The sequence below is a fragment of the Larus michahellis genome, chromosome 7, assembly GCF_964199755.1.
Source record: "Larus michahellis chromosome 7, bLarMic1.1, whole genome shotgun sequence".
NCBI classification, from domain to species: domain Eukaryota; kingdom Metazoa; phylum Chordata; class Aves; order Charadriiformes; family Laridae; genus Larus; species Larus michahellis.
In genome coordinates, this window is record NC_133902.1 from 49,680,360 (window position 1) to 49,697,918 (window position 17,559).

Consider the following 17,559-nt stretch of genomic DNA (forward strand, 5'->3'; position numbering starts at 1 on the left):
TACTCAAAGTGTGTATGGATGAAGCCATACGTCTAAAGACTGTCCCCTCTGTGACTGAAATTGTGCTGTGTAAACAACGTTATATACTCCAGCAGGAGGACGTTTGAATTTATTTATAAAAAAAAAAATATTGAGAATATTCATTAACTCAAACAAGGCTATTAACTCCCAAAGGTATTTTTGGAACTTATCCTTATGCTACTTGTAAAGTTAGGGCTGTTGTGTATTATTGCTTACAAACAGTACATCATCATATGCCTCCCAACAGAGCGGTACTGTCATCAGTCCGTATGTATTTACAGGCTTTTTTTGTTTTGTTTTTTAAACAAGCTATAAAAACATTACATACTTTACAGACAATACAAATACTCAAGTCAAACAAATGGAATGCATAACAATAAGAAACGTCATAAAGGAAGACTGACATAAGTCCTTGATTGTCAAGACACATTTATATTTATATATAAACTCTAGCTGTGCAGAATCAAAGATTCAATCATAGGTACATCCTTATTTGATAAATCATATTTACAGCATGATATTGCATAAAAAAATAAAATAATGTTGTTTACACAATATTACCTTTCCATCCATTGGATTAAGGAAAGCAAGAAACAACTCTTAGAAATGTTTGCTTGCCTCAGTTTGTGTTTCCTACCAAAAGATGTCATTTTAAAAAGGAAACGTAAGGTTTCATATGCCGAGTAGAGCAAAAGCGACTATAAATTTATTTCCCTGACACAAAGCAAATTAAAACTGAACGAAAGTTTAGATTTTAACTTAAAGACATGTTTTTCCATTAGCAGTAATACTTTCCTAGTACTTGCCCTTTGCAAAGTGAGTTTCAGCTAAATGCATTACATGCCTAACATAAACATGCATTTCCCAAAGTTGAATGAACTTTCAAAGTTACAAGGCTTCATTTTAGCAAAACGTTTAACCCAAGGAAACTCTAACATTATTCATTTGCTTCAGTACCAACCACGTAATTTGAAAGTTCACATGTGTACTGGTACCGACTGCATAAGCATATTTCTGCCTGTTAAAATTTCCAAACGGATTCCCAGGAGTATTAGGATTTTCCCAGCGATTTGTAATGGTATTAAAACAAGCGAGCAAAGAAGAATAAAAATCAAAGCTCTCAAAGCCAAGAAAATTTAGTTAGCAAATATACATACAGAAAGTAATCCAATGCTGCAAAATTCAGAGTGTCATCCAAATATTCTGGTTCATTTCAAATAGTTACTACATATGATACAAATACTATAAAAATATTCTGAACAAGCATGGAATATAAGGTATCTGTCCAGGTGGAAAGCTTCCATAGGAGAACATGAATACTTTAGAATAAACTCCAAAAGTTACAGTAGAACCCCAATAATTCGCAGCAATGCCTTAGAAACCCTTTACAAATGACAATTTCGAAAATAGTGAAGCAGGCAATAAAAGCAAGGATGTCACATCACAAAATGTACTTTGTTCATTTATTTTGACAACTGTAATTTAGTTCTCAATACTTCTTCTCCCTCCCAGTATACTGATAGAGATTCTGCAGTATACTTGGGCGAAGCAGTACAGTATCGCTAATATGAGACCTCGCTACAGTACGTTTTAGACCATTGCAGAGAGGTGGGGAAGAGACCATCGGGGAGGTAAAAACCTATCGGATGCTCTGATTAGCCGTCAGCGAATTAGCAAGATTTTACTGTACTTCTCAATTAACAAGCTCCCGTCATCCGAAAAAATTGACAAGTACAATATAAAAATAATACAACTGTTATTTCACATGAATACTTTCTTGTCCTATTTTCTTCTTGAAACACCATTTTCCTAAAGACAACACTAGGAGACACGAGATCATAAACATAGCTCTTTTATCATCCAATTTCAATTGTTTATCTTGTTATTCGTAAACCAACATACAGCGATACACACGGTTAATCCTTCTCCCCAAACCTTGTAATTTATGATTAATTCATTCTCAAATCAAATGAAGAAAATGTAAATGCCTATTAGTATACCATTACAAGCTGATTCCTTCATTGTCTGTTATATTAATGGTAAAACATATCAAAGGATTCATGCTAAAAGGGACACTGTCAAGTAATTTAGGACCAAAAATATGGCCTATTAATATGTGCTTATATACATATATACACATATTGTGTATATATATATAGTTTGGTAATAAAATGTTATCAATTTCCTCTGTTTTAAAAACATCATTGCTCTATCACTAGGAGATATCCCCAAAAATTCCATCTTACACACCCCGCTCCCCCCCCCCCGACCCCCCATTCAGTGCTTGCGTGACCTTTAAGTGAGAACGTCTGTTGTCAGCTCTGTGGAATAGAAATGCTCACCCCAGCCTCATGCTGACCGACTGAACTGTATCCGTACAAGAACAGAACAGAACCCCAAAGTCGCCTTTTTCCAAACACACAGGGAAAACTAACAAAAACGAACAATGACCAGACCAAAACGAAGAGCAAGCATCTGCAGCAGATTAAAAGCGGCAAAACATGAGCAGTGGAAAATGTTATTAAATAATGTAATTATTAAAAAGCAGGACCTTTTTACATACTGAAGCCTCTCAAAACTACATATGCACTTATTCCAGAATAAAAGGGCACGTACTCAGGAAATCATAGTAGTATATTTGATTAACTCCTCCAGTGCAGAAAGCTTTAAGCATCAGTGGATGAATTACTCCCACCACCGCTTTAATTGTACATGTGGAAGAACCCTACAAGATAGTCCCCGTGGACTTGACAACCTGTCCTAAAGCACAGAGAACAGCTGTGATGCCTCAGCAGGAGGCTAGGGAATAAGCTGAGACATAAGGAATAAAAGTTCCTTATCTGATTCCCACTTTGCCTCGGGGAAGAGCAAAGTTTCTTCCCTCTGTGCAATACCTTGCTCGCTCACACACCCAAGCAGCGATTCCCGAGTGTGAAGATGGCACGGACCGAGAGCTACTCCCTTCCACTCCTCAATCACTTTCTCACCGCAGAGTATCAATGCAACAACTTTTTAAAATAAAGCCGAGTCAATCTCGTCTGGGAGAGGGCGGCTTTATTCCTCTTACCTCCCTATGGGGCCAGAGAAGTGCAGTAAGAATCTAGCCCTTTTATTTTAGTTTGCTGCTTGTTGTGTTTAACAAATAGTACTATTAATGGCCATCTACCTGCAACAACAGGACGTCAGACCAAAGATGCCAACACAGTATTATTTGGGCAGCACAAGGCAGCATGTCATGGAAATGAAACACTGAAAACAAACCATGCACTACAAGAGGTGGCGGCTTCCTGGGATATAGGGGCCCTAAGTATTATGTCTCTGCAAACTAGAATGCCAAGTCAACAAACCAAACCAGCTATAAAGGAAGAAAAACAGAGAGACATTAATCAGTTTAGAAACATTCTTTCAAAGAAATCTGTTTACATGAATTATTAATAATCCATGGAGAATTTACTATTCTCCCTTGATGTTCATTCTTCTTAACTCAAGGCCAAGTATTCGGACAATATTACTGGTAAGTCATACCACGCTGAAACATCTTTCTGTATTATACACAGGGTCAATGAATCAGAACAGAACCTGTTTCCTTATACAAAAGTAGTAAGAAAGAAATTTACATAAATTTTATTTCTTGTCAACGCAAGCAGCAAGCTACGGATAACAAATGCACTTTCTCCCTCAACTGTACCGAGTAAAGTTAGTGCTGTAATAGTGATAGCGTAAGGGAAAAAGATACAGAGTGGGATCGGCTTCCTAGTAATGAAAATTAAAAAAAAAATATTGCTACTGCTTTGGGAAGAGGCGGGAACTTTTCTACGTCCTGCACAAGTCCTATGTTAAAAGACAGCATCTATTTTAGCTCCTCGAGATGCAGTCTTTTCTCCTAGCTGATGGCTTCATCTGAGAGATACGAGCTAGCAATAGCGCTGTAGAAGATGTATGTAATCCTATTTAAAAAACCAACAACACAAAACATATACATACATCCATCATATATACACACACACACGCACGCGTGTGTGTGTGTGTATGTGTGTGTGTTTTTCCCTGGTTAATCAGCCTACATTAGGCTTAAACTGCCTTAAACTACCAGACAGTGTCCCTTTAGGGGAAGGTGCAATAGAATGAACATACAGTTCAAAAATCTGTAACTTGTTAACTTAAACTACACAATAGTTATGCTACTCAAATCTTACCACCTTAAAAATGCACACAGAACTACTTATCGTACCATACTGCATACTTCAAGACAAAGTACTATTCAAAAAAACATATTCATGGTACAGGGATAAACTTTGTAGTTTATTTATACTGTGAAATGCAACGAAAACTTCTGATCACTTGCCTAGGCTGGAAAAAGAAATCCTGTTCACTAACATTATTCAGCGGTTTTGGTTGGTAAAATTGTAATGACTTTCATTAAGCAAACACTAAAAAGATCGGGAATCTGAATGCCCACTTCTTCAGCTTTCGGGGATACTTCAATAAATTTAATGATCCGAATTGTCAAAATTCTAGACAGAGAATTAAAACAGTTTTTACAGAAGCTCAGAATACCCAGTCTCAATGTATACTCAAAAAAAAAAGACTAACTGGAGCTGGATGAGATGAAAATGATGCAACCGTAGCAAACCTAAAAATGGTTTTATTTTTTGAGAAATCAAAAACTATCAAGTTGACTAAGTGCTCTACGTTAATCATTATGAGTATGGAGGGTAAGGTACAATTAAGCTTTTAAATCTTGGAATACACATTTTGTGTAAGCATTATGCAACTGGGAATGTCATCTACGGAGTATTTTAACTAAAACTTCAAAATCTTGTTATCTGCGTATGAAAAATTCATTAAAAAGTTACATCTAGATTCAGCTGTACAAAGAAATACACATTACTTCAGAAATGAAGTAAAGGCTTTAGCAGTTAGGCATTTTGCTTAAAAAAGTGTTTAAAGTATTTTAAATTAATCGGACTTTTAAATAGTAGAGTTAGTCTATCAGAATTCATTTTTTCCTCCAAACACAACTCAAGGTGATGCAAAGCAGAAACAAAGGGCACATGGTCTAAAATTACTTTTGAGAGATGGAAGAAATATTATTTTCCTAGAAAATGCCGTATTTTAAAGCCATATTTGCTTGACCTTGAAACTTCTTGTTTATTCTATGTGTTTATTCCATGTTGATTCCCTGCTGAAGAGCAATGACTATGCTGACAAGCTTAGAAATGACAATATGAATAGTATCAGACAATAAACTGTCCTCCCGAAGCATACAAGGAAACCAGTAAGGAAACAATCATGGGGGAAAGTCTTACCTGGGGATTTTGTTTATTTTAAATTTCATAGAAGGTAAAATATTTTCTGGATTCAAACAAGTGAATAATAAACTGCCTCTGACAGGGGCACCAACATCAGGCAGTTCAATGCAATGACTGGTGACTAACCCAAAAAAAAAAAAAAAAAGAAAAGCAGTTATTGGTCTTGCTAATATCAGCTTACTTTTGTTTTAACATAGCGCTCTTAAAAGCTGTACAGAACTCCATCTTATACAGAGCAACCCCCTTTTGACAAATGTGTTCTAAAGTGCCGGTATTATTTACAAAGATTTCTTAGCCAAAAGTCTGGCCCGTTGTGGCATCAGGTGAAGAAGTCATCCCAGCTCTGCTATCATTTACATTCACCAAGGGAAATTCTGGGAAGTCAGCACTTGTCCCTGGTCCCCGAAGGTTCACCTGTCCATTGGCAGTGCTAAACTGAGATGACATTCCAGCTCTTGCCCCATGGTACTGAGCTCTAAAGGGCTGCTCAAAGGAGCTAATTTGATATGCTTGATGAACCGGCTGTGCCTCTGCTTTCTTCTGAGAAGTTACTTGATCCAAGAAGTCCTGTGTAGAGGAGGAAGAAGAATGATTTGCCTCATCACCTGAAAAGGGAAAAGGGTGCTGCGCATCAGTAACCATTAGTCCAAAATGAGACTTGTCTGGAGTTGTTCTTAATGGAGAGTTCATTCCCGATCGAAAGCTATTGACGGGTATAGACGTGTAGACCTTCTCCATGGAAGGAAATGCTGGCTGGGTTGTAAGAGTCTGGTTATCAGTCACAAAATTAAGGCTCGGGTTGTTCAAATAGGCATCATTTTGGCTAGTTCTGTCCAAAGCTTGTTGTAAAAACTTTGAATATTCTTGTAACATACTAGCTTTATCTGATGAGGAAGCTTGAGAGCTTGTGCCAACTGTCTCAGACTGGGTGACCTCAGATACTTCAGAAGAATTGATTGATATACTGGAGGTCACCTCAGTGTCAGCCACGCTGAAAGATATCTCATGTTGTCCATTAGCCTTGTGCGAATAATGATCTAACAGAGTTTGCAGTACCTCATCTGGAATGACATTTTTGTCATGGTTACCCTTAATTTCAACATTCAGTGCCTGTGTGTCCAATATTGAGGCTGTAGCAGTTTCATCAATGACGCTGGCCACAGCTGCCTGTGTTACTGAAGGTTGAGATGCTATGGTACTTACATTCAAGGCATATTCTCTACTGTTATTACTAGCTGCTTGTAGATACCTCTTTTTCTTTAAAAACTGCATTGCATCATCATAATTAGTGCTGCTGTGTACAGGTTTACTGGGCCCCTCCTGTAATGTGTCAACTTGATCAATGTCAGCATTACCTTCAGAGTCCAGTAAACTTTGCTTATCCACAAGATCAAAGGCATACTTGGAAACCTTGTTGTCTTCATATGTGGATAAAGGTGAAATGGTTTGACTTTGCTCAAGTGGCTGTTTCAGACTCCTCTTGCTGTTAACTTTTTTGAGAACGAGCTTAGGTGGGTGTATTTCTCCAGAATTTGCTTCTTCTAAGTGCGTCCCACTGACCGAAGAATGCGGCATCTCAACAGCATATTCCGCTACCATATACTCATCTTTTACTTTAGTACTAGAAGAGTACAAAGGCAAATAGTCATTTTTGTCCTTCTTCTGTTCTGATTTATCCGTACTATCCTTATCCCCAGACTTTGCCTTCTCTGTTTTCTGCCTTTTCTTCTTTGGCAAGGAGCTGTCTTTCATAGGCGTAGAGAAACCAGAATCTTCCTCCGATGGCAAAAAGCCAACTTTGGTGGCACTTCTGTTCGGTTTCTTGTCGCGGTTCTCATGGCACATACGTTTATGTTTCAGCACACGATCAGTCCTGGAGAAATACTGCAAAAGATTTTTATTATTATTATTATAGAAATAATAAATATATTAGCAGAAAGAAAAGAAACCTTTAATTCTAACAAATTTACTTAACAATTCATCCGCTTTAATGACTTCTAAGTCAGAAGTGTCAAACAGCAGTATATAATCAATAAAATCAAGCGCAGAGAGTTGTGACTGCTCTACCTGTGCACCAAGACCACCCACCTTAACAGAAAAAAACATCCTTTATACGTTTATGTGTATGCATGTGACTACAGCACCTGGAGAAAATCCTATCTGTACTACTTGGGAATTGACTGGTGTTTTGTTTTTTATTTGAGAAAGATTTCACTAAGTCATCTTACCTGCAAACAATATTCACACTGGTAAGGCTTCTCTCCACTGTGAGTTCTTTTGTGCCTTTCCATGTGATATTTCTGAATAAACCTCATACCACATTCATCACAACGAAATGGCTTCTCACCTGATGAAAAACACGTAGCAATATTAATCTAAAAAAAATAAAACAATGTTCTTCCATACAATTACCAGGTCAAATACTACATTCTTTATGAGAAGTAATAAAGAAGAGGACTTAAGTCTGTTGCTATTGAAAAATAACACAGGGCTTGCTCACATCACTATTTTCCCAGGACTCAGTACCTGATGCTTCAAAATTATTCTAAGCTTTTACACTAAAAACCATTAAAACTAGATTCACTCCCCCTCCTTCTGATGTAGGTGCAGATATCTGTCTTAAACCTAGCAAATGAAGAACTACAAAGATAGCCTTCCTAAACTGCTGCTACATAATTTTTTTTAGGGCAGAAGATGGTATAAAAATACCTCAACTCTCTCACCAACTCATTAACTCAAACCCATCCCTTCTAGAAGAGAATTATGCCTTTCCAAGCTTTTAATTTAAAATTTTTGTGGGCTATTCTGTATTTTCCATATTTCCCCGCCTCTTATCTGTATTTAGAATTGAAATAAATCTGAAAAAAATCCTGAAATTTTGGTTGGAACCCACATTTATTTATTTTATTTTAGTTTTTAAAAATTAAATAATTAATTAAAAATATTTTCTTTAAAAAAATAAGCTGAAAACAAGAAACCTCTGTAGCTGAACTGATGCTGGCAAACTCACAAGTTTTTCTGTTTGGCTGTTTGTTTGGTTTGGTTTTTACTTTCATGGAAGATTTGCTCAGACAATATTCACTGCCCTGAATTCATCTGCAGTTCTCCCCTTACTTTTCCTCACAAAGAAGCCCCGCAATGATCCTTTCAGAACACGTAGCAACTCTATATTTCTTTTAACTTTTGCCTTACATCTTCCCGCAGGTTTTACTTTCTAGGTTTCTCTGACAAAACCTAAAAATTCCAAGTCCATTGGAAAGTTAGGTTTGCATTTACGGAAGTTCACTATTATTTAATAGAACTTGCCCTGAACAACGTGACTTTTCCCCTTAGTATTTACTATGAAATCTTTTGAACTGACATAGAGATCAGGGATTGTCTCTCAACATCCTCTTTGTTCTGGATACTCTTCTGCACTGATTTTGGGATATAAACCATCTATCTTTTGTTTCCAGAAATATGCAGACCATTTATATTTTCCTGAGGTAGATTTAGTCTTTAAAATTATTTTATTAACTAACTTTATTGAATTATTATTAACAGTTAATTAATAAAATTTTAATACATTTTATTATTTAAAATGTTGTTAGGGTGCATATTTTCCATTTAGAATCGAGATATTTAGCCACATCCTTCTACAAATGGAAATACAGTACCTTAAAATAAGATGCCACTATCTATAGAATGGAAAATATCTGTATCATCCACAAATTTGCTCCCAGTCAGATTATTAATGCCCAGAGTTTCAACCTTCTTAATTCCAAGCAATTTCTAAATCTCTCTCTTTGTAAGCCTATGCCCTATTTCCAACTATTAATTCTTACCTCTCCACGTGGCTTCTCAGCCAATCCCTTTCTTGGATGAAATTATTCCAATTTATTCTCTCCTAAACCAAATTATCTCCTAAGATCTCTCAGCTTCCATCAGTTCTTCTACAAGCTCACAACCTCAGCATCCTAACTCTTTGTTCACATTTAGACAGAGACTAACTTTTACCATTTCTTGCTTATTAATAATGACCATAGCATTTTGCTTTTTTCGGCACCCTTTATGAAGTATAACGCCTATCGTATCATCCTCTCTAGTACTGTCTATAAGCAAATTCTCCTCTCTGGCCTATTTCTTAACTTTCAAACTACAGTTCCATTCTTCATATTCTCTTTATTCATCAGGCAGCCTTACTACTCTGGTGTTTGACCTGCACCAAGCCTGTTAAGACTTTCTGAATCAAATTCCAATCCCTGTCTTCGCTTTTAAAGAAGATGAGGCAAGAGGTTTACATCTGGTTGTCCTAGTTTAATACACAGGAACCCTTCTGTTCCCAAAGACAACTGCTTATTCCTTGTTACTTACTGTTTTCTTTCCCTTTGCTCCACTACTCTCTGTTCTTTTTAAGTCTCCCCTTTGAACTACTCTCCTTACGTTGTCTGGAAGTTTGCTTTCACATCTTAAACTTTTTTAGAGAAAGGAGCTGCTGTTTGGGATGAAAATTATCCTGAGCCTTACAGAAGCCAAACCAAGTCAGAGAAGCAAGAGAGCTCAGTCCTCTTCTAGCTTTGAAGAGCCCTCTGAGGAGCTACCCCGCTATCCCAAGGAGGCTCGAATGCAGAACACTTCATGAGACACTTACCTTCGGCCTTACACCCACTCCTGCAAGTCAATGGTCACAGAGTTCCTTAACGTTTGTCTACTGGAGCTGGCTATTTACTGGCAGCAGACTCTCCCAGCTATCTATTCCCTTTTCAAAGCTTACGTAGGGCCAGACAGGGCTTCCGAGGTTTTTCGTTGTAGATTACTACCACCACCAGCAATTTTGGAGACTTTGAGAGCACACACGGAGGCACTGCTGGCCATGCCTCAACAGGAAGGAAAGCTTGGGGACACTGCCCTGGAATTACTCAGTCCAGCACAGAAAATAATATTTTCCAGTAGAAATCCAGAACACTCTGGAAGTAAGATAAGAAACCCTTTGTGAAACTGATACTATACTTACTTCTTGCTTTAATCTTCATAAGGAAGATAATATTAGAAAAAGATTAAAAATTAATATGAAAATATGCTTCCTACAATAATTTCTTTCTAGCAGAAGCCTGAAACTTCAGATGCCTTCTGAAGTCTTATTGTACTTTTCAAACAGGATCTATCACAAATGGAGGAGATCATTAATAACCTTTTGCTAATGTAGGGAGAATCCAGGACATATTTTTCTGAAATATCTTGGTGAGTGGGCAAGAATCAGTTGAGAAAAAAAAAAAAAAGAAGTCAAAATTTAAAAATACAATACAATAATTATCTGCATTATTTATGAAAATAGCCTATGTTTTGTATTGGAAATCTATTAAAGCTGAACAACAGAATTATTTACAAAGTGTAGTACAAATACTATGTGTATGAAGGCTGTAAGAATTATAAACCCCCAGGCATTTTAAAATCTAAACAGACAAAATACAAATTCTAAAATATCAAAGAAGGCAATAAAAAAGCAGCATGACTGAATAATAAGGCACTTGAATTGTTAGCCCCAATGTTGCATTTATTTTTTTTTAAATGTAATCTCATTTTTTGTGTTTAGCATGGTAAGTAGGATGGGTTACGGAATTAGGACACACGAATGCATGAGTGGGTAAGGTGTATAGACACATCTCTAAGAAAAAAGAAAGCAGAAGTATTTGGGAAAAAAACCAAAAACATTCAGCATCTTTGTGAGCCTAGTAAACTCAAAATATGAAAATATTCGTGTACCAGTGAGTCTTCCTTCTCTTACAACCGAAATGGTGATTATCTGGACCATTAGTGACAAATTTAGCAGCAGGGTTCTAGCACCGCTGCCCTCCTCTACATACAACTATTTCTAGTAAGCGAATTTTCTATTAATGCAATGTCTGCTTTTAGATGCAACTATTTAATTATTTACAGAAAATAAGGCTGTTCATTGATTGCTTCCTAACTCCCTCATAACATTTCATTTGAAGGAGTGGTTCAGAGAACCAAATTCAAATCACGCTGGAACTACATGGAGCACTCGTAAGTTCAGGGCTTGTAACAGGCATAAAATAGGGCTTCTAAGTGTTACCACTGTCTTCAATTGGCATAAAATAAACTGGAAAATTTGGTAAACACCTTTAAAAGAGTAAGAAACATCCTGTTCTTCATCAGTGTTTTGAAGACTGTACAAAAGCTGCTGCTAAAAGCAGTCATTCAGAGAGATAAAAAAGCAAAATAAGAAGAAAAAAAACACCAATATTGACTTTTTAAGGAATATTTCTTAAAAGAATATGAATAACACAAGGACAGCTTTCCTTTACTTCTATGAAAGTGAAATACAGACCCACTGCTCCCCTTCTGGTAAGCGAAGCAAGCTGAAAATTCAGCATTTCTGGATGGGTTCAATTATGCAGTCCTGAACTACGGAGTAACGCTACACGAAGAGCTAAGGGCCAGTAGCGACTACCGTCATCTAGAAGTGAAAGCACACACAGGTATGTAGAATGCCAATTAGCTACACTGTAACTGGGCCAAGTGAAAAATTAAGCAGTAGTCAAATACTCGCTAACTAAATGGACTTTAAGAAAGCTTTTTCCACTCCTGGAAGCTGGGTCTTAGATGTTTTCTCCTAACCAGCTACCAGCTGTCCCCTAGGAAAACACCCATAATTCAACAATTTAAACACAATCACCATCTTCAATTTTCTGAGAAACAACCAAACTATACCTCAGGATGCTCAGGAAAGGAGGAAAACACTGTTATCTAAAAAGTCAGGTATCAATAATGTTAATTTGTTAAATGGCAGCTTATTCTCTGCTAAACAAAGACTAGTATATGTAAGAGCTGGCAAAAAACCCTGTAACCCCACCACCACCACACCCTCCCTCCAAAGCCATTAATGAGAATCAACACAGAATTCTCATTAAAGCTACAAGTTCAATTTAAAAAGATAATTACATCCATTTATAAAATATTTGCAGTCAAGTGTTAATTAACTGTATTGCCCAGACTCTCATTTTCAAAGCCACGTACAGGGAATAATCCTCGTTTAAAAAGAAAAATTTTGAAAAACGTGGAGACTGCACTTAAATTTTTGCCTTTTTTTTGGGGGGTGGGGGGAAGAGTGGGCAGATAGATGGAAGAGAGTGAATGAGCATTCTTTTCAAGAATAATATCTACACAAAGTGAAGGCAGCATGGTTCACCAATTCAGAGCCAGAGGAAAGACAAGGAACAGAACAAAGACACTGGACAGAAGAATGGAGGACTCTTCTGTGGCTGACTGGCTGAAGGAAACCTACTTAGTCTGGACTCATGGCAACCTAGGATACAAAAATCCCATAAACAACAGGGCATTTGTGCATGTAACTCCCTGTACACTGCTCTGAAAATTCATTTTGCGGAGGTTTTTTTTTCTCCCTCTCAACTCTGACACATGCACACACTGCACTGCGTGTTAGTAGCTTTCATATCCATTTAAATGCTCCAGCCAAGAAACACTGTGCACATTCACCAGCTCTGCTTTTCTGAAAAAGAGGCTGAGAAACTGGCATCTCGTCCAAAGGGACCATATTACAAAATATTTAAAGAGGGATTGAAAGGCCATGCACCAAAATGCCAAAAACCCAACGAAGCCAAACCTGTTCAAGAATGTGGTTTTGTGCGGTGCAAGAAGATGAAAAAAAATAAACACATATAAATTTTAACTCTCTTTGGCTTAAAACTTCAGGCCTTATTTGACCTATATGGCATATTTTTAAACTAAGGCTCTTATTTTTAGAACAGTTCTGAATTAAACCTTTCCAAAAAAGAAAAAACAAAAAAAAAAGTGAAAAGTAAAGCCGATACTAATACCTTTGGGGTTAGGCATTTTGGCCATTTTAGTCCTGGCACTTTTCCATCAAATTCCAAAATAAATAAATAAATAAATAAATCTACTGAAATGTAATTTGGAAGTCCCTGTTGTCTGAATTAACTTGGTACAACAAAAGATAGAACTGCTTAACAAACCTTGGCTTTTATGAATGCACGAACTTCAGGATTTGCTACTCTGGGGTTATTTATAGAATACTACTTTCCGATTTGCTTACTAGACTTTACACTCACTTTACAGCCAAAAAAACGTGGAGCAAGTTGAAAGCACAAAACTAATTTCTTATTAAAAGTTTTATAACATCTGTTAAGTTAAAACAAACTACAACAGGGCTTTAGGCTGCATACTTATTACCAAAAACCTTGCCTGAGTGGGGAAACAGTTTTTAAGCACGCCAGTAAAGATACTCAAGGCACTATACTCACCAGTATGAATCTTCTCATGCCTCTGTAGCAGGTACTTCTGTATGAAACGCATGTCGCACTGACTGCACTGAAATGGTTTTTCACCTTGAACAATATAATTCCACATCCATAAGTTAATAACTACACACTGTTGGTTTTGATAACTACTTTTTGAGGAATATTAAAATGTCTATTAAAAAACCAGCATCTGAGCGAATTCCAAAAATACTCTAATACCAAAAAAAACATTAGCCTTACTAAGTATATGAACTGCAGAATTCTTTCCATGATCCTAAGAGTCACATTAAGACTAGAACGGAAGAGTGATCTGAAATGGCTGTAATTTCCTCATGAACAAGATCAATCATGATGCTGGCATAAGACTGCATTCAGGATACTGGCAAGCTATGATAATAGTAAGTACCTTTTTCACTTCTCCGAACCAGAGAGATACCTCATCAGGCAAATAAGCAGCCGGAGCACATTTTACAAAGGGGTCAATTTTGGCACTTAGGCTACAAGTCAACCCATTACTTTCTGATAAAGAAAGAAAAGAAACCTTGTAAACAGTTAGGTCTTCAGTTTATTAAACATATGTTGATTTGCTTTTTTTTTTTCTGGTATTCTTTTGACACTTTGGTGCATGGAATCTCTAAGCTTAGATGCCAAGTTAGCTATAGTCTTAAAACTGAAATTCGCATAGAGCTGAAAACATTTTTAACATCAGTAAACAACTCTTTATATAGTAGAAAAGACAAATTTGAAGTCAAGCAGTACCTGTATGAATGAAGACATGTCTCTGTAAATGGTAGTTGGTTCTAAAGGCAGCATTGCAATGCTCACAAACATGAGATTTGTGGGTTTTCAGACCAAGTGATCCATCCTCATTTATTGTAAGGATCTATTTTAAAAAGAGTAAAATTTGTTCTCACACTACCCTCTAAAGATGTCTTATTAACTACAAAAAAAAAAAAACATTAATTTTTTTCGATGCAGAAAATGTAAATATTTCAGGTAAAACAATGCTAATTTCTACAAAGCTACGTGTTAGGCTTTTAGTATACATTTCCAATTGCAGTCCAATCCAACTTGTGTCTCCTTGTGTATTAAGAGATATTTCAACAGGACGGAGACAAAAGCAGCTCATGGAAAATCAGCTTAGAGCTTCCCTATTCACAGCTGAGTCACTTTATATGCTACTGTTTACTCTGTCCACCTGTTGGAAAGGATGCAAAGTAACCAAACCACCTCTGGGCGCTGAACCACGGATAATCACATTTTAAAGCAAAAGCGAAAAGTTATATTCTTTTTTCAAATCACGACTGTAAATGTTTGCTAAAAGGCATTAAAACTTATCCAGGATAGTCATACAAATTATCTACACCTACATAATACCAACAGTCTCAGAAGCAAAATTCTATTTTAAGAACCAAAACCCCAAAGCCAAACAACCAAGAAAATAGTATCATTCTTCTCCCCTTTCAAGTTTTTCACTCAATAAAATACTGCTCACTCAATATACATATTAGAGCATCTCCTTGACAAATTCAACTTGCCGCACTCGATTGCTTTGATGTCAAACAAAGCCGCTATTTTCATATAAAGTTGAAAAACTTAAATGAAAAAAAATAGCACCATATCTACCTTATTCAATAAACCTCATCACAGGTTTTCTCTAATTTGTCAAAAAGAAAAAAAAAGTAACAACCCCAAGCTCTTTACTATCTCTGGCAAGAGAATAAGAAAACCAGTAAACAAATTACATTTCTAAAAGTCTTACTTAACTGGAAACAGAACTATAAAGAGGAGCTTAAGTAACCTTAATAAAACAGTTTAGTCCCTTGTTATTAACAAAAAATAAAAGTCTGCTGGGGAAACACATCTGCAATTTGATTAACTACGTTGATTTAGGTTTTATGGTGATGACAGTGATGAGAAAGAGAGTCAATAACTGAAATAGCATCTCTGCAATAGTAGCAAATTCTGTGGGATCTACTTAAACGATTTTTAATTCTGCTCCATTAAAACTCAGCAAGAGTGAAAGTCTCAAGCTAACAAATTCTTGTGCATTCACTCTGAAGGACAAGCACATTCATACGTATGTCAGATTGGTATGTTACAGCTCCGGTAAGTCACAGATACAGACAATTATAAAAACTCTGTTCTGTAACAACATACAGCTAATGAAACACTGACTGGTTATTTAAAATGAATTTAAATACATGTTATGAAATGTTTTTCACATAGTATATTGAAATTTTAAAATAATTGTGCAGAAATTACACTTAATTTCACAGTTATCCTAAGCCTGGGCTCTTCTACTGCATCCATCCATTGTACCACTTCTTAAAGAAAGAAAGTTAACTTTGTCAGTGCATTTTTCCTAATAAAAGCAAAAAAAAAAAAGCTTGAGCGTATGCGTGCACATGTGTGTGTATGCGTGCGAGTGTGTGTATGTGTGCACGTGTTTGTGTGCATGGAAGAGGGAAAAGTAGACAGGATTCATAGAAGCTATTGACTTTTTAGATATATGATGACTATATTAATATAAAATAAAGTTTAAAATGTTTCAGTATGTTAACTGACTTCCATTTGTAAAAGTCCCAGCTACCGTTTGGATGGAAAATCAATCCCATTAGTCTGGGAATACTAAATTAAACTGCAGTAGGCTCTCACCTATGTCAGTCCTTCAGCTTCTTTCTGCCTTTCTACTCTGACAACCTTGAAAAAAGGGGAAGAAAGACTGAAAAAGAACCTGTTTAACGATCCTCCTGATCCTTTTTCAATCTTTTGTCATCTCCAAAGACTAATGCTGACAGATTGGGAGATAAAAAGGAAGCATGCAAGTACAGGTCTGCAGGAAGAGGGACACATGCCTCTCCTACCTTGCCATGTTTCCATGGAAGTGATCTGTGGAGGTACTCAACCTACATCTCCTTTTTCTATCCAAGAGAGAAGCATCTTGATGCACAGGATTTGGAACTTGCTTCCACACCCAATCTGAAACAATTTCTCAACTTTCCAAGAATACTACAGATGCAGCCTAATTTGACAGTGCTTTGGGGAGGACTGAGGGGTCCCACTCAAAGGCCAATGAAAAGGAGATCTTGGAGTTTTTCCTGGTGATAGGGTGAGTTTTCCTTCAACGTATACACAGTCTGGGCTGATTTCAGAGTAGGCTGATTTTAATGCTGCTGCGTGATCGTATATAACTGATTTTTGCCTATCAGAGCAGCCTGTACATGTTCTATTTTAAGTCTGAAGATTAATACTAATTTGGGGAATTACTAGAAGATATAACACTTCTACCTCATGAGGTGAAATGAGTCTGGTTTTATCTGAAGTGCGTCTCAATAGAAGAAAATTGTTTTCAGACATACAGGGATACATACTCTTCATGAATGGATCTACAAAACAAATTTTGAAGTAACAAACCAGCAGCTATGGTAAGAATCTTTTGATATAAATAAATACATATATGAAGATGATTATGACCACAGGAATATTCCCTACCGGTAAATTATTTTCTATATATTAGTAAACTTTTTAGAATTGTCAAAGCTACCATTTTAGATTTCTTTTTAAAAAACTTTTCACTACTATGCATGAAGCATATAAAATTATCAGGCTCACAGAAAAGCACAACTATTATTAGATAGATACAGAGTAATGATTTATAAATTGTCTACAAAGCTACTGACTCATAATTTAAAAAAAAAAAATATTTGGAGAAAGAACTGCCTGGAGAGACAGATGTTAAAATATGTCAAGGGTTCATGTTGCTAAAAAGAGTTCAAAGAAAAACACTGTTATATCAGGTTTTGTTTTGGGTCTCTGGTGAACTTCAGAACTCCATCTTTACTGAGCAAACAAACAATTTCCAGCCTAACTACTTCAAGTGCTAATGAAATTAGTCATAGTCAACCAAATCTTCAGGTTCTTTTAATCTTGGTTTTGCCAAATCA

General features: G+C 36.4%; 1 protein-coding gene across 5 annotated transcripts in view; it reads right to left on the reverse strand.

The window, feature by feature from the left end:
* Positions 1–90: 90 nt before the first annotated feature.
* Positions 91–17,559, reverse strand: part of ZNF148 (zinc finger protein 148) — a 40,673-nt gene continuing 23,204 nt past the window's right edge. For 3 of the 5 annotated variants that reach the window (XM_074594627.1, XM_074594629.1, XM_074594628.1), the window contains 4 exons: positions 14,372–14,495; positions 13,616–13,699; positions 7,562–7,680; positions 91–7,217 (listed from right to left, as the gene is read on the reverse strand). In XM_074594627.1, the coding sequence (XP_074450728.1) occupies positions 5,625–7,217; positions 7,562–7,680; positions 13,616–13,699; positions 14,372–14,495 (1,920 nt within the window). In that variant the 3' untranslated portion in view covers positions 91–5,624. Of the gene's footprint in view, positions 7,218–7,561; positions 7,681–9,963; positions 10,280–13,615; positions 13,700–14,371; positions 14,496–16,903; positions 17,558–17,559 lie in introns of those variants that run through there. The other 2 variants (XM_074594630.1, XM_074594631.1) reach the window with 2 other exon arrangements.